The 27,988-nt window shown below is 41.6% G+C and overlaps 1 protein-coding gene across 3 annotated transcripts; it reads left to right on the top strand.

Annotated features, from left to right (window-relative positions):
• The first annotated feature begins 9 nt into the window (after positions 1-9).
• GPRIN2 (G protein regulated inducer of neurite outgrowth 2) lies at positions 10-27,988 on the top strand. 3 transcript variants are annotated; one of them, XM_077183313.1, is made up of 3 exons: positions 10-319; positions 1,110-1,248; positions 25,337-27,988. In XM_077183313.1, exons 2-3 carry the CDS (start codon positions 1,208-1,210, stop codon positions 27,141-27,143), a joined length of 1,848 nt encoding a protein of 615 aa, XP_077039428.1. In that variant the 5' UTR covers positions 10-319; positions 1,110-1,207; the 3' UTR covers positions 27,144-27,988. The 3 variants fall into 3 exon arrangements, with proteins under 3 accessions (XP_077039428.1, XP_077039429.1, XP_054493540.2); XM_077183314.1 differs by lacking the exons at positions 10-319; positions 1,110-1,248 and adding an exon at positions 4,712-4,772; XM_054637565.2 differs by lacking the exons at positions 10-319; positions 1,110-1,248 and adding an exon at positions 10,865-11,233.

Genomic DNA, 27,988 nt, shown 5'->3' with positions numbered 1-27,988 from the left:
GATGGCAAGACAACAACTGCCTGCTTTCTCTTGCAGTGCTCTTGCTCTTGCTCACTTTTGTGGCTGTGTGAGGAGTGCTGAAGCTGCTGTGAACACCTGATTGCTTTCAGAGCCCTGCTGCCCAGTGAAGTGATCCGTGCCAGGTGCTCTGGCTCCCACACAAGCTGTGCTGCCTGCGTGGAGCTGTGGGAGCTTGGACATCTGGGAAGCCATAGCCAGGAACCATCTGCTGATTCAGCTCCTGTTCCAGTGAGCCTGGGATGGGACACCATGACCTGGAGGGGCAGATCCTGCCCTCCCCAAGTTCCTGTGGAAGGAGGTAATGGCAAAGCTGTTGAGCAGGGAGCTTTCAGTTTGATTTTCTGCTCTACTGTGAAGTTCCCCGTTCCAGTCTTTCTGTGCTGAGTTCTTGCCACAGCTAGAAATCAGAATAAATACAGGACATGAAACACAACTATTCCTTCCTTTATCTCTGAGTGCAGCCTCCTTCTTAGCCTAAATCCCTGAACACATAAGAGTTTCATGTTTTGTGGACCTAGATATTGTACTATAAATATTCAGTATTTCTGATGCATATTTTGTAACATACACATTTTTCAGTCTCCCTATCCAGGGACATCTTAGAGTCAAACCTTGAGCTTTAAAAGACCACTTAAAAATTCTGTCACAAAACAATTTTTTGAAGTGTGTTACCTTAAAACAGGGATGTCACAATGCTTATTTGACACCTATCTAAGTAACAGCAAATAATTTATCATATATTCATGTAATTCCCACTGCACTGGATGAAATTCAACATATGTATTTTTTAAGTTGGATATCTTTGAAAAAATCAAATATTTACTTGACATATAAACCTTTTTATCCAGTTCTGATTTACAATTAATTTGATTGTATGTAATTACTTAAAGTTGTGTATAGGAACAAAGATAGAGAAGTATTTAAAGAAGATACAGCTGTAGGATCACAAGCATCAATAGGTCTTTAGAAAGGAAAGTATAGCATCATTTTACACTGAAGTCTAACTCCTACTATTATTTATTAATAATCTTAAAGCTTCAACAGATCCCATTCAATAAAAGGATTTTTTTTTTAATCCCATTTTGTAGTTGTAAAATGATCTTCAGGTCCATCCATTTCAAGTGAAATATGTTCAAGTTATTCTGCCTTCACACCCACTCCCTTGTGTTTGGGAATTTTGACTTTCATGTTGGTGGTACCTTCATCTGTAATGGCATCTAGAAAGAGGTAAGCTTTTTTTTTCCCCAATTAAATGTGAACTAATGTTATTGAGACTGGTGAATTATTCAGGAACAATAGATTGAGATCTGCAGGGAGCATTGATGGGCACCCTGACTACAACAAATAGATTACATTGAAAAGTCTAATTGCAAATGGCAGAAATAATGAGTACTTAGAATTTCTATAGTGCCTTTCATTTCCAGGCAACCATTGCCTGATTTCTATACCAGCATTAATTACTAGTAGTTAACCATCACAAACCTTTTTGAAATAATACTTATTGTTATCCTAATTTTACAGATTGTTTAATAACTGGAGTTCCTCCAGATCCAGACTTGTGTAACTGAGATAAGAATTTCTCCCACAATCTGCTGTTGGCCTTGGTCTGACACCTAGTTCTTGGCTTTAGCAGGCTATGGATAATTGATAGTTTCAGAAAGGAATATGTGAAAGATCTACTCTCTTAGAAAACACCCCTTGGATCCATTCTGGGAGTCATTTGTTAGTTTCCTTTCTAAAGAAAATATGAGAATGGGAGAGGAAGTGCAGCCAGAAGGGAACCAGTCTTCCACAATTGTTTTCTCTCAGCTTGGCTGCTGATGGTCGTCACTGTCAAGCAGACTGCAATCCAGAACAGCTCTCCCAGTAAAGTTACAGGTGGAAAATGGGGATAGAGACAGGGCAACATGGACAGCAAGAAAAAAGTCTTCAGAAGATGCCATGTTTGGTACTTCTGGATGAGCATGAGGAGAAAGACAGCAAAAGAAGAAAGGAGAGAGGGGGAAAGAGCATTAACCTAGGCATGGGGTTTGGATTCCTAATCTGGCATTTCATCTTGGCCCAGTAAATCTGACCCTGCAGCTAACCTGGCATTCTTCAGGGAGAGGCAGACAGAATGTTCTCACTGGAGCTGCAAAAATCTTCCACTGTTCCATCAGTTTCCTCATGGCCCAGAGCTGCTTAACAGAGCCTTGGCCACATAAAAACTGTTACAGCTTGCCCAGAGCTGTGCATAACAGATTTTTTCCATGCTTTGATAATCATGTTTTGCTAGGTATTTGAAATCCTTGACAGACACAAATATTTTAGTGCCTTCTTACAAAACTTTTTAGCACTGTTACAGAATACCTGCTGATATGAAAGCAACTGTAGGTAAAGTATGCATGCCAGCACTTCTACAGGATTTAGAGTGTTTCTCTTTCTTTACCTTTTCCTTTTAGTAATCTTTAACTGTTGGTGTTGCCTAATAACAAAATTTACACAGACTATAGCACCACCTCCTGTCCAAAGCTGGGCTTCGGTGCAAATAGTAGAGCAAAGTAAAAAGTTCTTTAAAGGTGACCTTTTTTGAATGTATGAAGCAAAATGGAAAAATATGAACTTTTATTCCTTTCTAATAACTTTTCTTTCCTGTGTTTTATAGTAGGAATTTCAAGTTTGCTTTTACTAGAATGTGTTCTTATGGTTGCAAGGGTTTTTTGTAATGTAAATTGCATTAAGAGTTAGCTGGCTGTTGATGTTTCAAGAACATAAGAACACAAAATGTTCCTTTCAAAATTACTTTATTAATAAACTCCAAGCTCAGAGATAATATGTACAAGTAGAGACTTTTGCAGAGAAAACTACTTGTGTAGCTTTGGCTTGCATGGTTTTAAAGATTTTTGGGGGCAATATCTGACTTTTTGTTCCAGTTTTGTACACTTCCCAGCCTTGATAAGAGTAATCTAAACTCAATAACTTTGGCAGGACCTTGCAAGATTGTGTGTGTACACATGAAAAATGACCTGTTCACACAGCTGTAGTGAACAACAGAAATTGCCCTAAGGCAAGACTGGTGTTTATTTTAGACAGTTTTTCCTAAGCCTCACCCTCTCTGAGTGAGGGATAATGAATTTAAGCCAGACATAATGTGAATTAGACAAATAGGGAGGGATTGCTGAGCAGGCAGGTGAATCTGTAGACACTAATCCATCTTAAGGTTTGCAGGGAAGCACAAAATCATGTATGTGGCAGAGCAATTACACCATGTGTAATACAGCCCCAAGGTACAACCTTAGGGGATGCAAGCTTTTAACTGAGAGCAAAAGGTGATGTTTCCTTTTGGAAGCATTTACTGAATCAGATACTGAAAGCTGTAGATCTGTTTCCTCTAACTTAAAGATGTTTCTGCAGTGCACCTAAAACTGCTCTCTGTATAGCAGCCACGGATTTATAGGTGTCATCCCATACATTTTTGTGTTTAAAAAGAATTAAAGGTTGCTCAGAATCCTGGGAAAGACAGTAGGGAGATCTTGAGGGTCAAAGATGTAAGAATAAAAAATGGAAATGCTGATTGCAGGAAAAAAAGAGTAAACCTTTCATATAATGCAGCGGTTCTTTGACGGGGGTGAGCGATGCCTTTGTCTTTGCGCAGTGGCCAGGAGGGGGCCAGCGGGCGCCGTCCTGGGGCTGTCCCTGCTGGATTTCCTTGGCAAGGGGCCCCACAGGACAGAGCTGGAACTGACCGAGCTCCCTGGGACCAGCTCCTGGCTCTGCCTGAGCAAACGCTTCAGTGTGATCAGGAACCCACTGGGGCACCACCCCACGAGCAGAGGCACTACTGGAGAGAGGCACTCTGCCCATTCTTACGCTGCTTTTGCGCCAAGGAATGAGGAATGCCTGGTCCACTTACAGAGTATTTATCTGGTACTGGTAGTGTCCAGCATGCATCAGAAATGCATGATGATGTCTCCTAAATGCACCCAATACCATGGGGTTTGGCTCCAAATACTTTAGATTTCAGTTGATATCAATCAGGTTTGGTCTGTGTAGGAATCCTCGATACCAAGGGTTAGAAATTAAATCAGGTGTAGGGCGCTTAGCGAGTGTCATGAGGGCAACATTGCAGCAGCTGTGTGAACTATTCCAGTGGCAACAAAAAAACCCAAAAAGCCCACGCAAAAAAAGAACAAAAAAACCCCTAGGCAAAACAACAACAACAACAAAAAAAAACCCAACCCCCCCCCCAAAAAAAAAACAAAACAAAAAACCCCCACAAAGAAAACCCCCCCAAAAACAAAACAAAAAACCCCCAAACAAACATAAAAACCTCACAACCCAAAAAACTCAGAAAGGGTTGATCTGACTCCAATCCTTTCAAAATCTATATTAGTGCCTAGCCAAAAAGGATAAAATAAGCTGATGTGGGCATGTTTTGTGTGGTAATCACTAGAGTTGTGACTGCTGAAGGAGGAATTCTGCACACTGTTCCTGTGGTTAGCTCTTCACTTAAAATAGATGTAAGAATGTTCTAGGAAATACAAGAAATATGAGAAGAATGAAAATAAATCTTTCAGGCTAGGAAGAATAAGTGTCACTGACACAGATATTGTTGCCTTGCTTTACTCAGGAAAAAAAAAAAAAAAGTAAATGCCAGAAAGTAGTAATTTTTCTCTGTAGGAGCTAAACAAACAATTGCTGTGCCTTTCCCAGCTCAAATGGTACATGCTGTGGCTGGAAATGCTAACCTGAAGGACACCTGCACATCACAGGTGAGCTTATTACATGACTTCATTGGTATGCATGGAGAAGTACACAGGTTTTGAGAAATTTAACTGGTACCTTTTTTCCCATTGCCAACATAATTTTTCCTCAAAGAGAATGAACAAGATCTCTGACAACCTGTGTATTGGGTTGAAGGATGGGAGAGAGTTAAAGGAGATTTTCTTCAGATTCCTGAGACCTATGAGTCAGTATGTCCATGAGCAAAGGTTACATAAACTAATAGATTAGAACAAGAATTAGTTGCATAAACACTATTACTGCATTTCAATCTGTCACACAGTCAAGCCTGCAGATTATTGCAGGCAGAGCTAGCCTGGGGCTTACACTCCATGTTGCTGGAGTGCCTCTGACACTGGATACATTTGAAATAGCATTGTTCTCTTACAGTGGGGCTGCTCTGAAATGTTGGGCTTAGTGCAGCAAGCCTTATTTAATATATAGTGGGGTTGCTCTCAGCTCCTGTCTAATTTGAGATGTGACTCTGGTGTATTGGTTGTACAATAATTCTGTTTCATTTAACCAAGGATCATTGTGCCTCTTAGGTGACTGGTTCACTATAGGCAGCCCCAGGGACTAGATCCAGACCCTCTTCAAATTTCCCCCCAACTTTCCTAAGTCCCTCTTCCTTCCATGATATTCTCTCCTCAGAATATCCTGGAGGAAGTCAGGGAGACCAGGATAAGCAGCTCCTGCTCCATGGGGAAGAAATGAGGATGGATATGTTACCCAGGCCTGTTGTCCAGGGAAAGGGAGTCTGGATTAGGAATTTTGAGTGGACTGGAGCTGATTCACAGGCCATGATAAATTAGGATGGCTGTGGTCTGAGTTGTTTGGGAATATTGCAGGTCACATGGGAAAACAAAGCCTTTCTTGGAGCTGCAGAGCTGCATTTTTTCAAAGTGTGTGAGGCAAATTATGCTCCCAGGCTGCAGAACTTTCCTCTTGTGTAGTGTTTTCCTTTGCACTTTCCCCAGCTTCTTGCTGATCCCATTTCATCATTTTACATATGGGAATTGAGGCATCAGAGTTCAAGTCTTTATTTGATGCTTAACTCCCATTAAGTAAAGCAAACTCTCTCTACAGCAGGCTTTGTTCATAGCCCTCAGCCCTGGGCACCAGTTAACATCTAGAACAGACTCTCATACTGTGTTGTTCAAAGACCAAGTAATTTTATTTTTAATGACACCATTTGCAGAAGTAAACCAAGGACACTTTAGTATCTACATGAATGTAGTTTTGAAAAAAAAAAAGTCAGATTCAAACTTGCAACAGTGTCCTGGTGGGCAAGACACATAAGGAGAGTATTGGTGGTGACTTCTCAAAGTGTGGTGGTTCTGCAGTGGGATTTTTTTCTGGAAGCAGACCCTGGGAGCTCTGCCTGCTCATGTGGTCCTGGCTTTCCTCCTTTTCAGTTGAGACTACAGAACAGATGGAAGACTAGCAATCAAATGCAGGGTGAAGAGATGTGATTAAATTATCAAAAGGCCAAAGCCCTTATTGCATGAAAGGCAGCTTAAAGCTACCCCAAAACTGGATTGAAGGGTTGGTTTTTTGGTGCAATTATTTATTGCTTTCTGCTAATGGATATTAAAGAAGTATAGGGAAGACATTCCAGTGGTTGTGCATGGGAGGAAATGACAGCTGGGAGAAGTAGGGCAGCAGAGTGTCCATGTGATAGTCCCCTGATTTAAGAGGAGATGTAAGGTTTTGTGCAATATCATCTTTGGCTTATTGCAAAATATGCTTTAAAAAGGGAGCTTGTTTTCATTCTCCAAAAGCTACTGTTCTATTTATTTGATAACCAAACTAAAAGTTGTGCTTTGTAGAGATTTGCTAAGTCTTTGAAGTACATTGTTTGTTATCAGTGGGCTGCCTCACTAACTGCCAAGGTAAAATAAAGGCAAAAGAACTGGTCTGCTTTGTTGAGAAAGCTGCTCTTATACCCAAGATGAAAAAGAAAGGAGATGACAGAGCTCAAAACCACCAGTTTTCACAGGTCTAAAAATTCTGACAGCTTTCAAAAAGATTAATTCTGCAAAGAAGAGAAGTGCATCTATGTTGCTCCTTGGAAAAAGTCATGTCAGTAGTGTTACAGCATTATTCCCAATGAAGATAAATGTAGGTGACCTGGCAGTTTTCATGGAGACTTTGAGATAAACCCACACAAATCAAATAAAATTGCAGAATAGAGGCTTATTCAGAGATCATGCCTGCTATAATTGAGATATCTAACCAACAGTTGTCTTCTCCCAGGCACAAGAAGCAAAACTTGTCATGATGCTTGCTGGATAGAGACACTCTATATAGTGTTTATATTTATGCCCAAAACTCTATATGAGTGTTTACAGACAAATTAGGTTGACAGACCTGTTAGAAATGTGGCACATAGCCTCATGGAATGATGTTTGTGGTGATGAATTGGGATGTGTTGGAAGGTTTGAAGTTAATGTGATATCACTTACCTGACAGAATTGCCTTCTTTATAGAACTCTGTTAGAAATAACCCTGCTGTTTATGTCAAATGGAAGGTGATGGTCACTTTCATGTTTTTAAATAATCTCTGTGCATTTCAGTTGCCTTGAGTGTGTGTGTGAACACTTGCTGTGCTAGCTCCTACACCTGACTGACTGGAATTATTTTGGGTGTCTCAGTATAAGTGAAAACTAAAAACTTGCGCTGCATACAGAATTCCAATTTCAATAAGGGAAAAATAGTATGTGGAATGGAGAGCTTCTGACTGGTTATAGGCATAGAAAAAGTTAAATTTGCCCATGGTGCATTAGTTATTATCTTGAAGGCTCTCCCAGACTGTGCTAAGGGGCTGTTATTCTTCAGAAACCCTCAAAAATACTTTACAATGGAGAAATCCAAAACCTGATCCAAATTGGCTGTGGCAGATGACATTCAGGCAAATGAGCAGTGTTACCCACAAGACAGCATATTGTTCCTGGAGGGCTGCCTTATTGTGGAAGACTAGAATATATCCCAGAAATGCATTAAGATAAAATCTGCCTGGTGGAAGGTGCAGTTTCACTGGCTTAAGTGGCTTTGAATCAAGAGACAACAAATATCAAGCCTTGCAGGGTTTCCATGCAGAGCCTCCAGACAGAGATGTAAACAAATTTCAGGCAGTGTTTGTGGGCATTCCAGCCTGCCCCACAAAGAGCAGCAGAGCTGGGCAGGTTCAGGGCTGATGGAGGAGTTCAGAAGGCACAGTGTGGGTGGGTTCAGGTCACCCACCTGGCAGGACAAAGTTGCTCTAAATGACAGCAGACCAGGCAGTGCAGGAAAATACTGTGGGGTTATAAATGGGAAGGGGTGAGAGAAGGGCTTCAGTACCTGGTTTCAGGAGGCACCAAGCAATCAGGATGGTTTTCCTACCCCATTTCCTCTTCTGAAGAGGAGCAGATGGCCAAAGTGGATTTTAGGTTAGATAAAGGGTTTTTGGGTTTGGACTGGACTTCTCTTAAATGTAGAAGCCCTTGTTGCCTGGATGGAGACTGACAAAAGCTGGCCTGCAAGTCCAAAGCTCTGCCTGGGTGGTGCCCTTCAGCAGGCAGGCAGAGCTGGCTGCCTCTCCTCACACCAGGTGACTCAAAGTCAGGGGGCTGGTGGCTTGCTTTCATATGACCCTCAAGCACCCAAATCAGTAAAGAGTAATTCTGAAAGCTTTCTTCCATGGCTGGACATAGGACTTTAATTTCATGAAATTATACACATTCTCACATGTCTGGGAGTTCTCAGGAAAACATGAATGCTAGTCAGGCTGAGCCATAGTGACAAAACTGTTCTGAAATCATTCTCTTGAAAAATAATGCTGTCCTTCTCCTCAGAAGAAATTCATCAGCATTGTCTGGATTTGGCCTAATGGATCTGTAGGCTACTGATTTCTCAGCTTCCTTTAACTATCAGCTTTCTTAAAGAAAGATACAAGAATGAATTCTCCAGATCTGAATTTGAGGCAGTTGTACACCTTTTCTCATCAAATGTAGAATGAGAAAGCTGTATGCCAATTGCATTGTGGATGCTCAGATTTGTGACCTGTTGATGTAAAAGTTGGTCACCAGTATCTTCCAGTAAGCACATTGTGATGCTTTCAATGAAAATAGTCTACCTTGCTGGACAGAGAAATCTGGGACAAGAAAGCCCTGCAAGTCCATTCTGTAAAGGGTTTAGGGGAAAAGCTAAGTGCAGTATTGTCCTCTCATTTTATCTTTTCTATGTTCTTGGGATGTCATTTGGGCAACCTGGCACTCATTTGGAAGTTGCCTTGGAGTGGAAGGGTCGTACTGAGTTGTTCCATGGCTGGCCACTGGCACTGGAACAATGTTGGAGTAGCTGCAGGTGCCAGGGGTGTGTCTCACCATGGCAGCCAAAGGTCTTTTGCTGGAATAAAAGAGGAAGATGTAGAGCTGCCCTCTCCCTGCAGCACCACTGCAGGCCCATACCATGGGATGTGAAGAGTCACTGGGCGTGATCCTGGGCCAGCAGGAATGCTGGAAGGATGTGCTGGAAGGAACATCCAGGGTTCAAGGGACTTCTGTTTCCAGCCTGGCAGGAAGGATGTCAAGGTCAGCACAAAGAGCTGGCTGCAAGTGCCTACTCTGCTTCACTGCTGTGACACATGGCAGGTAAAATAATGCAGCCAGAAAGCTGCTGCTGACCCGTGCATGGCTCCTAACCCCCCAGATGCTTCCTGACCTGCAGCCTGAGGGTGGGATTGCTCAGTGACTCTGTGGGGATGTGCATCTTAGGAACAAAGCCGGGGAGCACACAGGAAATTACTGGGTTTGAGCCCATTCTGGAGACTCAGGGAGCAACTGTACATTCCTAAAAGCATTGGGGAGGGGTGTTGATCCCCCTCTCTCAGCTGAGCTAGGCCTGATAGGAGGATATTGGTGAAGGCTTAGGAGCAAACTGAGAACTGCTGGAAGTGGTTTACAAGAATTATTAACTGCTTCCTGAACAGAAAGAAAGAGGACTTGAAAGGCTTCTTTTCTGATGTTTTGGCATCCTTCTCCTTGTTCCATTAGAGATCCAATCACCCTCCCTTGTGTCAAGTTCTAAATGAAGGGAATAGGCCAGAAAAGAATAAAAGCCGCTCACAATGTGGAAATTTGGAGTGATCCTTGGGAAAGGACTGAGTTTAGTCTCATAAAGGTGAGCAAAAGAGGAAATTCTATACAAAAATGGGCCACTGTGGATGGGGACGAGACTCCTCTGGTCACATCTGTCCTTGATGTTCCCTGGTGCACCACAGGTCACATCTGGCAGCTTGGAGGAGCTGTGTGCCTGTCTCCTCAAGGCAGGATATTCCTGTTGGGTGAGGAAGGGGTGGGGGATGCTCAATGGCAGCATCCCCAGCACCCTGCCCATGCCTGGCTGAGCCCCTGTGTCAGGCTGAGGGTGAGGACACAGCGCTGCAGGGAGGGCAGGCTGGCATCCCCCGAGGGCTGCAGCACCACAGCGGTGGGGATGGCCACGCTCTGTGGGCACCTGTGAGCCCAGAAATAGCTGTGCCAGCTGTGGGAGAGGGGGTGGCACAAGTGGGAGCCTTGTGGGAGGGCAGCCTCAGCTGTGAGCTCCTCGATGTGTGTGTTGGCATGAGCTCCTTGGAAGTCACTTTGGTTCAACTAAGATGTGTGTGAGTAAGTGGAAACAGGTTCTGGAAAATGGCATGCAATAGAAAATGGTTTCTAAATTGTGTCCTGTTTGGCACAATCTAGATAATTATCTGTAGGATACTGCTTTTTCCATTTCTCCCTGCTCAGCACAAACAATCTCACTCTTTGCAGTCCATGGGAACATCCTTGTTCCCAGTCTGTGCCCACAGGATGGATGCATTCTGGGCTTGGGGTTTGATTTGTTTTCCTCCTGATTGTTCCACGTTACCAGAAGCAATGGGCATTTCCTACTGGTGATTTCACCTTTATATCAGGGTTGATATTGAACACGTACCAGGATGCCTTGGCCCAGGAGTCAGCTCCTTTGTATACCTTTTATAATTTTCCTTTAACCCTTACAATTTTATTCCTCCCCCTCTGCTCCTCCTCTTCCTGCCCCTGTGTGCCTCCCCTCCCTGTGCTTCCCCAGCAGCATTGCCAGCTCTGCACAGGCCCAGTTTCTCTAATCAGATGAAGCTGCAGGATTATCTCTCTCCCTCCCTCCTGGGCTCCATTTTATTTCCTCTCCAGCCAAGGGGGGAGCCACGTCGAGGCAGAGGGAACCCCATCTCCCAATCTCCTGCCTTTGATGCTCTCTGACAATCCCACCTCCTTCCCCTTCTCATATGCTCACCTTAGTGTCAACAGCATCAGGCGGATCAAGGAGAGGAAATCTGAACTCCTTGGGCTTTTGTTCTCCTCAGATTTCTGAGCATCTGTTTTTAAATGCCCTCCAAGTAACTTGTGCAGGGGAGCTGGATGTGCAATCTCTGAGTGGGGGGAAGGTAAGGACCACGGCAGTTCTCTGTCTGCTGTAAGGACACCGAGCCCTCTCTGCTTTGCCAGCAGAGGAACAAAGCAGGGGAAGGGAAGGGAGAGGAGCTGCACAGAGACAGAGCCAGGCTTCTGTAAGTGCTGTCTTGGCAGCAGGGGCTTGATAGCTGCTCTGAAAATCCCAGGAAATGGTAGCTTTCTCTTTTTCTGAAATGATGGGAACTATGACCCTGAGCTTTAATTGAATTTAATGTAGTTCTGTAGAAGGTGGGGTTTTTTTGTGCTGATGTCTTTCACTTTCATGTGTATGTGTTTGTCTTATAGTAATTATTTCCAGAGTATACATGTCACTGTTTCTTTGGGGGAGAAAAACCCTATAAGCTTGTTCATCTTATTCCTCTGCACATCTGTGAGTTTATGAAGATGCTTTTTGGTTATCTCTTGTGTGCATGTTAGTGTTTGGATACTAAAAATAAGAAAAAAGTGTAAATTTTATTGCTTTAAATTTCTGCCTTTTAGTACTAATGTGCCAGAGAATAATTTACCTTACTGCTTTCCACCATATGTACCATATGTTTTTTAAATTCCTAGGAATATCCAACACTAAAAAAATCTGAGGAATATTTCAGTGCTTTCTGCATATCAGCTTTGTTTTGCACGTTACCTTCCTTGATAAATGGTCAATTGCTATTTAAAATGGCAAATAAAATTTTTCTCTTAAACCAAAATATGTTTTTCCCAAAGTCACAAATTTGATTTGGTTTGGCTTTTTATTGTCACTAGATTAATATTTTGTATCAGAATCCTTAGAAGACTGTTTTCTGTATATGTTGTGATTAAAAGCAAGAGTCTGTGTTGATGCACTCCTGGATTTTAGGGGAAGATGGAAAAGGGAGGGGGCAGCAAGCAGTTATTTCCATTTAGAGAACTCTAAGCATGAAAGGTGATGGGAATGAGAAAATAAATGCATTTTTCAAGATGTTGATCTCAGACATAAGTGAGATGGATCTTATATAGATCAAAATCTGCCTTTCTTCCATTGACTCATGTTTCTAAGTAATAATTTCATACAAAATACAAAACTATCAGTGGTTTTCTTGCCCCAAGAGATTGATGAAAGCTTGCAGATGGTTGTTTGCATGTTTTAGTGCAATGAATGCTTGCAGTACATTGACTGTAGTAAGATCTGAGTTTAGAGACCTCTGCATGGAGTCTCTGTGTAAAACAATTAGGTTTGGAGAAGTTTTCATTTAGGAGGGTGGATTAGATGAGGGCTTTGTGTTTTCATGCCATGTCTTGATTACTTCATAAACATTTCTCCACTTATCAGGCTTTGTTGATTTTTATTGTCCAGACATTTTAACTGTACTCCAGGGAAAGCTGGAATTGCAATTTAGTTTATCTGACAGTTATTTTGGGCTGCTTAAACAAGAGCAGTAAATTGTATATGGCCCTGCAGCGTCAGAGTTAGTTTATAATACAAAATGTCATACATTTCCATCAGATAACCGTGTCAAGTCCACATTTTTCCTTCCATAGTAAACTACGCATATTCAAACTGCACTTGGAAAATAAACATGTATGAGGGAGGGTAAAACAGAGGAAAATTGTTATTGAGCATCACTGGACTTCAGAAGTTTGATTTTCTTTCTTTCTTTCTGTTAGGGCAATGACAAAGGGTAAATTGGAGGTAGCTTTAAACCACTGCAGATGAGCAGAGGTATTTGCTTGTACCAGTGAGATACTGTTACACCTGACTGCAGGCAGGTTATTTCTGAGCAGAACAGCAACCAAATCCTGTTTCTTCTCCAGTGGACTCTTCTTGAGGTTAGAGAGACTAAATTGCTCATTCCTTTGCCCTGGAGTTCATGTTTTTAGATGAGGATGCAGTGTACTTCACTCTGGTCCCTTGGTTTTGAATATTGCAAGCTGTTACACATTTTGCAGGAGAATGCAGCCTAGGAATGATGCTTTCCAAGGCTAGGGACTTGAAAGATACCTGTTAATGGTATTTGTTCTGCAAGTATTTTTCCCAATGAATCAGAAAAAAATATTTTTCTTATCATACCAATATTTTTGTTGCAGCAAGTATCTTTGGCAGGTGTGTGTGATATTTCATTGCTTCTAGTCTAAACCCTTTTGGACCAAGAGCAACAGTCCAGCAGGAATCAGGCTGCAAGTGGTGTTGCACTTTACTTTCCTTGAGAGCCTTGAACTCTTTTTTTTTCCTTAAATCAATTTCCATGGCCATGAGCCTCACCATAGGGACTGCAGGCACTGGCCTTTTAGTTAATTCTTGCAGCTTCCTTGTACAGAAATAAGAGATTTTTAACTGGTGTAAACAGTAAAGCTGTATGCATACACAGTATCTCTCTGGGATATTAAGATTCTGGAAGATGTAAATGAAACAAACTTCTAAATAACCTTTTTTATTTTTCTTTTTTTTTCTGGTGGGGTTGGGGGTGTTTCAGTTCTGAGAGAGATCTTTTCTGTAAAAGCAAAATGAGGGGGAGAATGAAAATAAATGTTGGAGTACAGTGGTCAGGAATATCTGCATGAGGGATACAATGAGAAGGCAGTGAACTGAAAGATACTGCTGAGCTTTTCTCTGGTTAAGGTAATTTGATGCAATATTTCCTATGGATGCCTTATAACAATTGAATTAATCTATAGCTGTGCAGGTTGTAGTCCATCTGTATGTTAAGAACTCTCCTTTAGGAGTATTTGCTAAGATTGCTTAGGAGATTGTTGGGAAGAAGATGGCCTCTTCCATTTAGAAATTCTGTTAAAATTCTGAGAAATTATCTTTAGTAACAGGAACCACAAAAAAATATCACTTTGTGGCTGCTTGGGTAGATGTATTCAGAGCATGGGAATTGGGTCAGACCAACTAAATGAAGTTGACATCAGCCAGGTCTTTCCTAGTTTGGTGTGTGGGCATTAAGCATGTGAGTTATAGCCAAGCATCATTCTGCACCAAAAAAAGCTTCATAAGAAAGATCACCTTTCAACTGGCCTGTCCCTGTGTGGGGAAGCTCTTGCAAAATGATGGCTTGACTTGTGCACAGTGTGGATTTCATACAAAAAAGTATGAAAGTAGTACAGAAGGAGCAGGAGTCTTTCTCCATCTGCAGAATATTTGCTAATTAAGCTTTAACAAGGGCACACCTGAGTGTGCAAATGAAGGTTAATGGGATTGAGCAGTTGTAAGACCTTCATTTGACTTGCAGAGCTTTACTTCAGTCAACAGTGCAGAAGACTGACAGACACCAGTTCCTCTGAGCTGAAGTGAAAGATCCATCTCCTTTCTAGCTCAAGCTAAGCAAACCTGCCATGGAAATTGGAGAGATGATGAATGCACAAAGCCACCCTAACTCTCATAAACTGATTTTGGTTTTTTTAAGAATCTGCTGGGAAAGTTCGGTGTTAATGACTGAGCAGGGTAGATCAGTGCTTCTTGAAACATCAAGGAAAAACACACATCTTGTTATAGCAGTTTTATTTGGTTCTCAATGGCCTCTGAACTGTGAAAGGGGTGGAGTGATTTTGTTGATTTAGTAACAGCAGAGGTGCGAATGGATTGGAAAGAAACTTTTGGAGTCACTGCCTCTTTTCTATAGATCACCTTTGTGCTTCCTTTCCAAAGTCATTCCTGTCTCAGGTTTCAGTAAAATGTACAGGTTCTTCTAATCAATTAAAAGTGGTTTAGTATTGCAAAATGGCTGCACATTTCAGCTTCTTAGGTTGAGAAGGTACATGACATTCATTGGCACTGATGGATAAAAGCACCTATTTATGAAAAGAATTTTCAGAAGTCATTTTTGAAGGGACCTTGTGAATTCATCTATTCCAATCTCCTGCTCAAAGCAGAAACAGCTGTGAGGTCAGACCAGATTTCTTAGGGTTCTGTCTGTGTGAGTCTTGAATATGGTCAAACCAATGTTTGAAAAGCAAAGTATTCCTGTAGCAGAGCCTTTATTCTTTATAATCAGTATCTTGTTGCTAGCAGTTAGCAGCAGGTGCCTGAGGAGTTATTCTCTAGTTGTCTGTGTCACACAGGTGGGATCTTCATAGACCTGAATGATGACAGGAACTGAATTGTCTCGTGGTTCTTGAGTTGTTTCAAATTTATACCTCAAAACTTTGTGATTCTGACATTATTACATGTTAATAAGGAAGTGGAGACTTCTGCAGCTTGGTTTATGATTGAGATTAACCAAGAGGAGGGGGAATTTCTTTGTTTACACAGAGTAGGGTGTAAACATTAGTTCTAGAGGAACTCTTTCACATACTTGGATTTGACAAAGTATTTGTAAACTTTATTCTGCTGCTTTGGGCTGTTACTTTACTCTGTCTTGGGTTTATTTCTCCTTACAGTCTCTGGTATCAAGCCTTGGGAGGCAGGGGCTCTCTTCTAACCAAGCTCTAATGTTTTTCTTCTCTCAGTCTTGAGAGAGTAGGGAAGTGTTCCCTTGCAGCCCTTTCAGATGTTCTCTGAAAACTATAATAATAGTTCCCTACATAGGTCTGATTTGACCACAGATGAATTGGGATGGTATCTTTTTTGGGAGACAGAAATTGCACTTTGACATAATGTTTTTTTAAAACAAAACACCAAGTTTGAAATGAAAACTTCTTCTTCCCATATTCCTTCTTTAAATAGTTTCAAAGCTACCTCATACTACAATGGCACCTTTTAATGCTATGAAACATGATTAGCTAGTCCCCTTTTCAGTTCTTTTCAATACTTAGCCCCTTGGATAGAGGTTGCCAGCTCTTTTCCAGCTTAAGGATGTATAAAAGACAGCTTGCAGTGTGAACTGAAGGCATAAATTAGTCACAGAATCTCTTTTTAATGAGAAATTCACCCTAGTAAATAAAAGCCTACAAGTGCAAGACAACATGGTCTGCAGTTGTGACAACTCTGCTTAGGAAGTTTAATGAAGCTGCTTATAATAATTAATCATTGCTACTTAACATACCATGCATATACAATATACATGTTTTCAGCATGCATATTGTATAGAGAGCTTATACATACAATACCTAATTTGTGTTGTATGAGAAAATTGTGCTGAGTTTGAGTATTTGAAATCTTTGAGATTACTTGTGCTGGATGGAAAGTTGTAGGGGATGCTTTAAACTTATGCTGAAGCACAGATAGTGTCTGACCTTTACTGGTAAGGTGAGTTTTCTGCAAGTGCAACAAGAATTTCCTGTAGAGATGCACTATTTATTTCTTCCAATCCAAATATTACCAAAGAAGGGCCAGAATACATTATCTTCAGCATCTTATATTTAATATCTCTTATTCTGGGATTTGAGAGTGCTCTGCAATCATGAATTAAGCCTTTAAATACCTACATCAGGGGCTTCTGCATCTAATCTGTGAGTCACAGATGAGTAAACTGAGTCACAAAGGGAATGACTTGCTCAAGGTCATACACTATGTCAGTGAGCACAGACAGAATTAGAAAGCAATTGTTTCCTCTTTCTAATTACTGAGCAATTTGTTTTTAAGTTCTGGAAGTCAGTTTTCTGTCAGTCCACAATGTCAAAGTCAGTCTTTTCTCTGCCATTACTGAGAGCAGCTTCTAGAGGTAGATGGATTGTGGTTTTGAATTATTTTTTTCTCCAAGGTTTTCCATGCAGTTCATAAATGCTCTTATTTAAATAAAGAATTTAAGGGGATTTTGTGGCCCTTGTATGGTGTTCAGTCACAGGGGGAAGCAGGGGAACAAGCAATAAAGGTAAATTTCTAGGTTTTGCTAAGTAAGTTGCCAGGTTTTTCTAGGTAGGAAAGAAATTCAGCTATCACATGTTGAAGAATAATGAGTCATCTTTAATTATTTTGGTGAAGCATCCTTCAATCTATTGTCTTTATCCTAATGGAGATATTTGGAGACCTTTGTTTATATCACCATTATTACTGTTTGATGCTGTTGTAGGAATTGCCATCCTGCAATTAAGGATGATATGTGAACATGAAAAGCTGCTGTGCTTGTGGCTATGTTTGTATATTCAGTATTCTTAAGGCAGATTTGAGCTTCCTTTGTCTGCCACTGCAGCTGGTTGTAAAGCTTTTATCTCTGTTGGCACAACACTGAGACAAGGGAGTGAGCTTTATGGGGAGGCTGGGCATGTTAGGCTCACCTCTGTGTTTTTCTGCCTCCTTGCAGCCAGCACAGAGCACACACACACAGACTGTGCACCCTCTGACACAGCTGGGACACAGCTTTAGCTGTCACAGGTGTGTTCACCTGGCAGGGAGGGGTGTCCCACTGCCCTCACCCAGAAGTGCAGTGCCATTAAAACTGGGGTGTCCACAGGGCAGGGGGGATAAACTGAGTTTGTCCCTTCCCTCTAACTGTCACTGTTAAGCTTTCAAGCAAACAGCAAAAATTATTACTTGAATATTTTTCACTAAAACATGTGAATTTGCAAGCAGATATTCAAATCACTTAGCCAGTTTGGGTGGAGTTTGTTGGATGTGCAAACTGCTGGCCTCTTGTGCAGGTTGTACTGGCATCCAGCTGTACTCTGAGATTGGAAGGAGGCTGTAAGCATGCTTCTGGCTTTCTGTATGATTTTAAATTCATGCTGCTGCCCAGGCAGCTGTGATTCACGCATTGGCAGGCTTGGGCCTCTGACAGGCAGAGGCTTACTGAGCAAAGCTATGGCCGTGTGCTTCTGCAGAGATCCAGGTCGGTGGGGTTGCTTTGAAGCTGGTCTGCTTAGGGCTGAAGAGAGGGTACAAAAGTGGAGCTCTGAAGAGCATGAGTTGTTCAACACCAGACCAATTCTGTCTCCTCCAAGTTGGAGCATGTGAAGGAATAGGATTTGACCCCCTGCTGTAAAGAGGAAAAGGCTCACTAGTGTCTGTCTCTGAAATAAATCCAAATGTGGATAGGCCACTGCATATTTTCTACATTAAAGATGAATTCCTAAAGAAACTATCAAATATTTTTGTCACAGGACTTCTGCAATACCAGTGGATATCAGTAGCCATGAATTCTTAGCAGCATAATCCTGGCATCTGAATTAACAGTTTCATTTTGCTTAATTCTGTTCTGCTTAAGCCAGAAAGACAATTATATTAATATACCACATTTTAGGCATGCACTATTCACTGTAAGCATGATTCTAGGTCAGTGTTGCCTGCTGTCATTATATTTGATTTTTTTAAGCCCCAGCTGGTGAAAACAGCTGATTAAATGACCATGTCATCATATTTAATTTGTAATTAAAGTTTTAAGTCTTCTAACTGAAGAGATGAGCTTTAAAGAAGTGAGCTGTCAAACAGTAAAAGTGAGCATCAAAACATGACTGTACAATATCTCTGTTGGGTATACTGTAGGGTAGTTTGTATGCTGAGGCGGATCTCCACATGGAGTAATGTTTTGCTCATAAACTTCTGCTAAAAAAAGATGAAGTCCAAGAAATTTTTGAAGTTGTTTCTGGGATAGATGATTAAATTAAAAAGGTGGCAAGGAAGATGCCACATGTTGCAGTAGTAAATCATGTAGTGGTGTCAGGACAGTGTCCCAACACATGCCTCCCTTGTGACAGAGTGCTTCTCTCTCTGATTTTCCAGTAATATATTTACAGCCCTGTGAATTGTCCTTCCTGGGAATTCAGCTGAAGGTGTCACTGAAGTTGTCTCCTTTGGTTCATCCCTATCAGGCTCCTTTCTCCTGGCACTTTCATTTTAGCCTTTTTCATCTTTAGAATTCAGGCTGTGCTGGGTCTGTGGGCTGGCCCTGCTCCTTAAAAGAGAATGCTGACCCTCCTGCATGGCTCTTCCAAGCTGTTGGGATAACTGTAGGCACTGTGGCCTTGTTGTTCCATACTGAGCTGAATGCATGGGCAAATGTTGGAATCCATTCATTTTCTGATGTGGTAACTCTTTTGTTATCTCCTGCTGAGGCTGCTGGGAAGAACCAGGGCACCCATGGCACCCTCAGCCTTTGGGGAAGAGATCTCTGCTGTGCCTCAGGAAGGAGAGAGCTGAGGTTCATTAACACTCAGGGTAAAGGGGCTCTTCACTCTGAGTCTTGTCACAGTCACTGCAGAGATACCTGCCCAGTGTGCTCAGCACAGGGTGGGCAAAAGACAGAAGTGTTTCAGGAAAGCCTGGCAGCCAAAGCAGTAATTAGCAGAAACTAATGAGGTTATGACCAGTGGCCTTGGGAGGGCATCAGGCACAAGGTCTCTGCTTTGGCAGTGCTGGGCACTGAGGGTCACAGCTCTCCTGCTCTCCTGTTTTCCAGCCTGCCAAGTGCACTCCCCCTCCTCCCTGTGAATTATGGTCCCAGTGCCATGGCCCCAGTGTCCCCAGTGCCTCTTGCAGTGCAGAACTGGGAAACAACCCCATTCCTTTGGATACAGTGTGCCCATGTCTGTTGTGTTTGTCTGTTGGTATCTCTGGATGCCCAAGCCAGCCTGTCCTGTAGATCTGACTGATATTAGAAATACTTAGGATGATAGAAAATATTTACAAAAGGGCATTAGCAGATTAAACTGAACAAGGCATAGTTTGTTTATAATGCTATTCCAAAATGGAAAGCCTACAGAAAGATGATGGATTAGAGGTTAAGTGATTGGGGTCTCAACCTGAGTCTTTATTAATCTAGCTGACAGAATTTAGAGAAATCATTTTTTGCATTGACAGAATTTGGAGAAATTTTTTAATGTTCCCTGACAAGTGATATATTTTCCCCTACTGTAACTCCTCTGTTTATTTCTTTCACTTACACCTCACCAAAATAAAATAACAATTAAAAACAGCAGCAGCAAAACAGCAAAACTTCTAATCCCAGACACTTGAATCTCTAAGCTTTTTACCATGGTTAATCCTGTTTTGCCAATGCCTCTCGAGTGGTTTGATTCCTCCCCAATGTAAATGTTAGTGATTACTGTTAATGAACTATTTCCTTCAGTAGCAGTAGTTAGGGAGAGGCCATCAGATCTCATAATGCTATCATGCCAATCTTTGTCTAAAGCAAAACAGATCTTTCTTATCTTGTGCAAGTAGTTTTCCATGTGAGCAAGCAAGGACAATTTTTAGACATAAGCACACTCTAATTTTTTTTTATTTTGATGGTATAAGTTTCTTTAAAATTAGTACAGCTCTAAAAGAAATGAATATCATATTAGATGATGTTCCTTTTTATGTTATTTTACCACATGAAGCATGTATCTTAGAAGTTTAGTCATGGATTGCAGTAAGGAGGCCACATTGTAAAATACCAGGCCTGAAGAGAACCCAGTGTGAATACACTGAATTGCTTCTGGTACCTGAGGGAGCTTGGCTGTTGGGGCAGAAAGGCAGCTTTTCCTCAATGTGCTGTCTTGCACCCCAGGCAGGGGTCGGCAGTGTTTATGGCTAAGTGACTGCTGCCCCTTAGGGTGTAATTAAAGTGACATCATTTTAGCCATAAACTGCTCTTCATTTCAAATTTATAAATTTTTAATTTATAATTTATTTATGGTGTTTGTAATAAGATTAAATAAAGGTAAGAACCTGTATCTAGCAGCTTTCTATTCAAGCATATTCCTTAAGTTAATTAAAATTACACTATTCTTCTTGTATAAAATATAATTGTGTTTGTCTTGGAGTTTGGTGTTGCAGAAATTCTGTGCTTGCTTTGTGCAGTTGATTATTGCACAGCAGGGCCAGAATGATGCAAATGAAGGAGCAGATTCAGGACAAAGACTTTGCAACCCCCTAACACTTCTCAGAAAGTGTCTTTGAAAGGGCTAGTGCTGCCATGGAGGGTCCTGGTCAGCATCCAAAAATAAATCATCATCCAAAAATGTGGTATGGATCAGATTGTTTAGCTTTTCCAAATTCCACATTTGCATATTAGTGCTCTCACCCCTGAAACTGGCTTTGATTTTATGATTTATTTTGCAGTCAGATGTTGATTTTAAAATCATAAAATTAAGGAAATTTTTTTTTCTTGTATGGTCAGCCAAGTGAAGATGGATGAAACAGCTGCAGTCATTACTACAAATCTTCTTGACTTGTGGGTTGACCATCAGAGTTATATAAAGAAGAAATAACTGTGGAAGATTTAGAGAAGTGTCTGGCATTGCATGCATATTTCTAGTAAATAGTATTACATTTCTCTGACTCTTCCCAAATTCTGCAGCTAACTTGTGTTGTTCAACATGTCAGGTGATTGGCACTGCCTCACTGGCTCTTAACTTCCTATTGTAACAAAGTACTAAATGAGGGTTCTTAAAAAAGAGGGAAAAGGACTTTTTCATGGGCAGATAGGATGAGGGGGAACAGTTTCAAACTAAAATATGAGAGTGTTGTAAAAATTTCAATTAAAGTACGTGTGTGGAGTACAAAAATATTGAAGGATTTTAGAATCATAATTAATTTACAGTGAATGTCTTTCAATTGATAACATACATTGTATTTAATATTTTGAGACTAAATTTACTGGTGCATTAAATAGGTCAAAACTTTAATCATAAGTCATAGCAAAATACACATTTGTTGCTTTAAAGTAGTTCAGTGGAATTAGTGAAAGCAGCCTAGATCCCCTCATAAGCTATCTGAAGCTAAGCCAAAAATAGTGGATGTTAATTCCATTTCTATCCTAATCCTTTCTCTGCTTGTCTAACAATTTTCTATATATTCATAGCAGAGTATCTGCCTCAAAAATTCATACTTTTTTATTTGTGTATTCAGGTGTGAATTTCCTTTGGTGTGAATTTCAGGTATGAATTTCCTTTCAAATCAAAATCTTTCAGACAGACTCAGAACTTAAAGTAGATATTTTTGAGTAAATTCCTTTCCTATAAGTTATATTTTTACATTTTAAAAATGAGACTTAAACCAAGCAGTCTGCTCTGCCCAGCATGCACAGAGAAAGTTGGGTGCCTGTGTACCCACGAAATCAGTGTGCTTCTATCCATGTTTCATGTGAGTAATCCTTTCCTGATTAGCTGATTCACAAAATACAAAGGAGTTGCATGGCTGTGCCATTGAAGGGGTTCCATGTTTTGGGGTTGGATTTTTAAAAAGTTTGGCACCTCATTCTCTGTACGTGACCCACCCCTCGCTGGCAGAGGTGTGGGAAGGCCCATCCAGAAGGACCCTTCTGCTTCCCAGCCTTTCCCAGAAGCCATGGGCTGGACCCTGGGCTCAGAGGGAGGTCTGGCACTGTGGGATGTGTGTGTGCAGTGTTGGGCCTCTTCTCAGGGGATTTTTGTGCACCCTGAGCAATCAGTGCCAGCAGTGCACATGTGAAATGCAGAGTTTGGGAAGGCACAAGGCCATAGGAGAATTATTACAATTATGCTGGTGTGGAGCACTGGTCTGTCTGAGCAACAATGTTCAGATGCTGTTGGGAGTGGCTGGTTAGAATATTCTGCATGTGCAATATATGTCACATTGGCCCATGTTCAGTCATGATTTCACCTGCAGTGGGGCAAAATTAAATTTATTCTGAGTTTTCTTTGAAGGTTTCCTCGCCAGCATCACCCTGGGTGTTGCTTTCAGTGATGTCACTATGTTTGGTCTGTTTCATCCATCTGAATGTGTTGGGTATGAGGTGACAAATCAGTTTCAAATACATCACTTCTTTCAGTTACAGAGGCTTCTGCAGCAATGTCCATTGCTACATAAAGAAAGCAAATAGAGCCCTGGTTTCTGTGTACATGTAGGTATTTGAATGCTGTAAACTTTGTAAGGGAGCCCTTCAAGCTTCCTACAGCCTTGTATCATTTGTAACAGGATATGTTCAAAGGTTCCTTTCATCTGAGCCTCAATATTTGTGTCTGAGGATTGCCATTAGTAAGTGTTGTTTCATCCAGGTGTGTGTGAGAGCCTTTGCAGGTGTTATCTTTTAAAGAGATTAAATGTAAGGTTTTCACCTTGTAGGCAGCTATTGCTCTGGTGTTTAATCCTCTTGACTCCTTTGAACCCTGTGCAGACTATACTCATGTGCAGAAGTGACTGCAGGAGAGGTAACAAATATGAAGAATGGGAATTCACCCTTTTTCTGCCTACAGTTCAAATTGGAGCAACCCGGTGCTAGAGGATATTGCTGCTGGTCACAAGTCCCTGATACACAACCCACAATGAGAATTTTTGTCAGAATGTGATTGCAAATATTACTATTTTTTAATGTTGTCATGCTCAATTTAATTTCATGATGGAAAACAGCCAACACAAGTGGATTGCAGGTGATGGGAAAATTGCAGCCTGTTAGCCTGCTGACATTTACAATGGAAATGGAATTAATTACAAGCACTGATAGCTGCCTGGATCAGCTGTAGAGCTCTTGGTTGGCAGAGGGAGCAAAAGGCATGTTCTTGTCTGTTACACTGGTACGTGACTTGAAGCCTGTGAATATCACTTTAAAAGGATCACATATGAGAGTGCTGAATGTGAGCCCTTGCAGCCACGGTGTCCTTGATGGTAGGAGTGAACTTCCTTGTGACATTTTCAGAGTGCTTTTGTTCACCATGTGTATGTACCTTTCCTGTTCCACACGTTCATTTTATTTTAGTGATATAGTGCACAGGAAATTGTGCAGGTTTCTGTCAGAGACCTGCTAAGGAGGCAGAGTGCATGGAGTATATCTGAGGGGAAGTTGTCTAAAATGAGAAAATCTGGCTTTCACTCTCTACATCTGCACAACAAAATATCTGGTAGTACTTGGCCTGGAAGCAATGCACAAATGCTCTGGATCTTTCTGTTCAACACAGTGAGTTCTTATGGAAAAGACATATATGTATTTGTGTGGTTATATATAGATATATATGAACATATTAAGGTACCTTTAGTTGTACAAATGTTGCAACACCTCTGTGACACCAAGGCAGTATGTGTAGCCAATCAGTGGAAGATCTGATTCAATCAACAAAAATGGATCTCTAAATCTGGTGAGATTCAAAATCTTCAATCACAACTCCCCTCAGATGTTAAAACTGCTAACATAATTGTTAATAATGTCTAGGGTGTTGCACCACCTGGTAGAAACAAGGGTTTTCTAAAAATAGAAATGACTGAGTGCACTATAAAAAAGGACAAGAACTGCAAGGCTTTGGTTAAAGATTTTCTTGTTTTGTTTTTACCCTGCCTCTGGTGTTATGAGTGCACACCTTCCACAGCCAGCATGGACTTGTGGATTTGCAAAGGTGAGCAGCCTGAGAGCCCTGAGCATGCACCCTTAACAGAGGCAGTGCTGGGGTGCAGACCCTCCTTACAGAGGGAGGGGAATTTCACCTCCAGCCTTTCACTGGGTCCCTCTTTGCAGCCAGCTCCTGTGGTGCCAGAGATGAGCACAAGCTGGAGTGCTGCCCAGCATAATTTGTTCTGGGAGCACTGGCAGTGACCCCACACTGGCTTGGTAGAAGTCATTACCTTGGGTTTCATGTCATCTCTGTCACAGGGGGTCAAAACAACTTTGTCCATACCTGCTCTACACTTGTGTGGGCTCAGGGAAAATGGTGGACTGAAACAGTGATCTTGTAACATGAAATATCAGGAAGCTTGTTAGGAAAGATATGGGGAAAAGGGAGAATTTGTTCAGTTGTTGCAGCTTCAAGGTTTAAAAGCTCCATCAGTGACTGGATCACTTCTGAAATGACGATGTCAAGAGACTAAAAGCTAAGCTCTTTTTGTTGTTGTTTTGATGATACAGTTAATATCATTGGCTTAATGACCACTGTGGTAAAAAGATATCTAGTTGGAAAATATTTCTGTCTTTGCTTAAGTTACATGACATCTCTGGATGTCCCAAAAATGGCTCCAGTGAATTTGGGGAGATGATACTTGGTAATGTTGAGATAGTTATTGTTAAAAGATAGAAACCAAGGAGGATTTTTTCCTTTTGTGTTTTATGAATTGGAAAAAAACTCACCAGAATTTAAAAAAAATCCTGTATCTAATTTAGAGGAAAACTCTTTGGAGAAAGCAAAAATGGAAACTGGTCTAAGTACACTTAGACTAGAGTACTGTGTTTTTTAGAAAGTACTTGTGAACTGTGGAAGGCAAGAAGCCCAAGCAGAGGGTCAGTAGAGATTATAGTTTCCAGTACATTTATTTCCTACTTAAATTGTGTCTTTTACTTTTCCACCATTTCTTGCAGGTCTCTGTTTTTTGCCATGTCATCTGACAGCCACCAGCTCCACACCCATTGCTACCAGGACTCACTAAGTTCTACTTGTCACAGTCTCTTAAATGTCAACAGTCACCCCCTGTCCAAGAGCTCCTCAAATCTGGCCTGTATTGGGCACTCAAGGAGTTTAGAGGAAAGGCAAAACAAGCAGGAGCTGAAGAAAAGCCATAGCAGCACCATCTGCCATATCCTGGAAAACAGGAGTGATGCAAGGAGTGTGCAGAGTCCTGAATGGTCCTCCTCACAGCCTGGGATGGTGGGACTTGGATCAGAGGTCCCAACCATAAATGACCAGTCAGCCAATGACCATTCAGAGGGAAGAACTAAGAATACAAACCATGTTCTTGTCACTGAACAATCCTCAGCATCCTGGGGAGTGGGGGACACTAAGATGTGTGTGAAGAGCAGCACTGCTGAGAATGTTTCTTCAGCCTGCTTTGTTCACCAGCAAGGGATGTGTAAAATGGAAGAATCAGGACCTGCCCTTCAGAGAAGCCACTCAGACCTAACCTGCAGCTGCAAACAGCAGGCTCATGTCACTCACATAGAAACCAGTGCTACTCACTCCAACCTCAGCTCTTCTGGCTGCAGGCATGGTCCACCAGAGGCTAGGATGTCTTTCCAAACTCAGAGATATGGACCAGAAACAAATCCAAGTATATGTCACTATCAAAACCTTGTGACTCATCTTCCAGTCCTACCTAGGGACCAGCAAGTACCCACAAATACCTTTGACAGTGGCAGTATTCCACGTAACACCACTGTTTACACAGATCCTGGCACGTTTCACACTGCTGTTCTAGGACCCCACGTGCCTGGAAATGGTTTCCCAAACAGGACAACGTTCAGTCAAGCCCCTGGGATTATTCATGGTGGTCTGACTTATGGTAGTATTGCAAACTCTGCCTACTCCCCCATGGTGGTGACAGTTCACAACAACTCAGCAGGGCCCTGCAGCCTCAGGCAGGACGCCTTGAAGGCAGACGCCACCATCCCGGCCTATTGCCACTCCTTGCCCATCCCATCCATCCAGCTCATCCCACGCTTGGTGTGCTCTGCCAGTGAGACAGGAAAAGAGCAGGCAGCACCTGGCTACTTTCATTCCTTTTCTGCTTCTGACATTCTGACATATCCTAAGCTGGTGTCTTCAGTAAGTGAATCGGGCCTGGATGCCAAGAAAATCCTGAAGTGCTGTAACATTCCTGAAGAACAACTGCAACCTGCTCCACAGGAGAGAGCTCCTCCAGAAGCCAAGGCTGCCCAGGTTACTCTGAGCAGCCAGCAATGTGCAGACATGGCAGTGACAACTAAGGATATGTGGACTATGACCTCTATGAATGACATAACCAAAGGCCTGAAACCGGCTCTGGAGCGCAGAGATGCCGAGGTACAAACTCTTCCAACCATGGAATGCAAATCAGTGGCAACAAGCCCAGCAGCTGCAGCAGAAGGTCACTCACACGTGTTCCCAGAGGTGAACCTGGAGCAAGGCTTGGAGGCCCCCAAATCTCCAGTTCGTGAAGTGAGATGGGATGATGAAGGAATGACGTGGGAAGTGTATGGGGCATCTGTGGATCCAGAAGTCCTCGGGGTAGCCATTCAAAAACATCTTGAGTTTCAAATAGAACAGTTCCAGACAGTGCCTGCTGAGGCAGCTGAGAAACATAATGAGGAGCCATCCCCTGAGAAAACTGGGAAAAAAAGGCCTTTCAGAACAATGATGCATTCCCTGAGATATCCGAGCTGTTGTGCTCGCTCCAGTACTGCAGTGGAGTGAGCACAGCTGCAGGGTGTAGGAAAGCTGTGCTGCTTTTAAATTGTACATAAATGCTGACTCTTAAGTGTGAACACAGTATGTGTGGACAGCCCACATCAGGATGAGTGGGCAAAGTTCAGTGATCATCAAATACACATTAAAGCAAGGAGAAGTCCATTGCTGGACCATATCAAAGAAAACATAAGATTACACTTGAATAATGCCATCCAAATGCTACTGACTGTATTTAATGTAGCACTGATTCCTTCTATGTTAGTTTTAAACTGCATTGTAAGGAATGGAACTTCTTTTTTAAAGATACATATTTTTGAAATAATGATGAGTTTTTTCTGTATTTTAATAATTTAGGGTTAGAAAAAATACTTTAATCAAAGATCTTAGCTTTAAATCACATTCCTTTACATTTTTTTTAAAGGCAGCTTTTTTGCTGTTAATTTAATAATCCTGACTACAAACCTACTTTATCTGTAGACAAAATAACAAACTTGTGTAATGTTCTATGACAAAGAATTGTAACTTTTTTCTATGTAACTGTGAAGTAATTTCAGTGTTGCTAGTCTGAACTCTTCCCTTAGCAATCTCATGTACAGTTGGAGGACGCTCCATCAACTTTCCAATTAGTTTGCAGTTATGATGAATTATACTGTAAATATCCCGAACTCATGTTTACCAAGTGGCTGACACAAATGTACAGTATTACCAAAGATGACTGATGTAATGTGAATTACTGAATGCTTGCTTTAGAGACCTGAAACAGAAGCTGTTCAGATTAGTCTGTGGCACCACCATACCCTACAACTCACGAGCAGTTTTGCTTTGCCTATATTAAAAGTAATTTCCAGTGA

The sequence above is a fragment of the Agelaius phoeniceus genome, chromosome 9 (genome assembly GCF_051311805.1).
Source record: "Agelaius phoeniceus isolate bAgePho1 chromosome 9, bAgePho1.hap1, whole genome shotgun sequence".
Lineage (NCBI taxonomy): Eukaryota > Metazoa > Chordata > Aves > Passeriformes > Icteridae > Agelaius > Agelaius phoeniceus.
The sequence above is the reverse complement of the archived record's forward strand: the minus strand, read 5'-3'. Positions and strand labels throughout refer to the sequence as shown.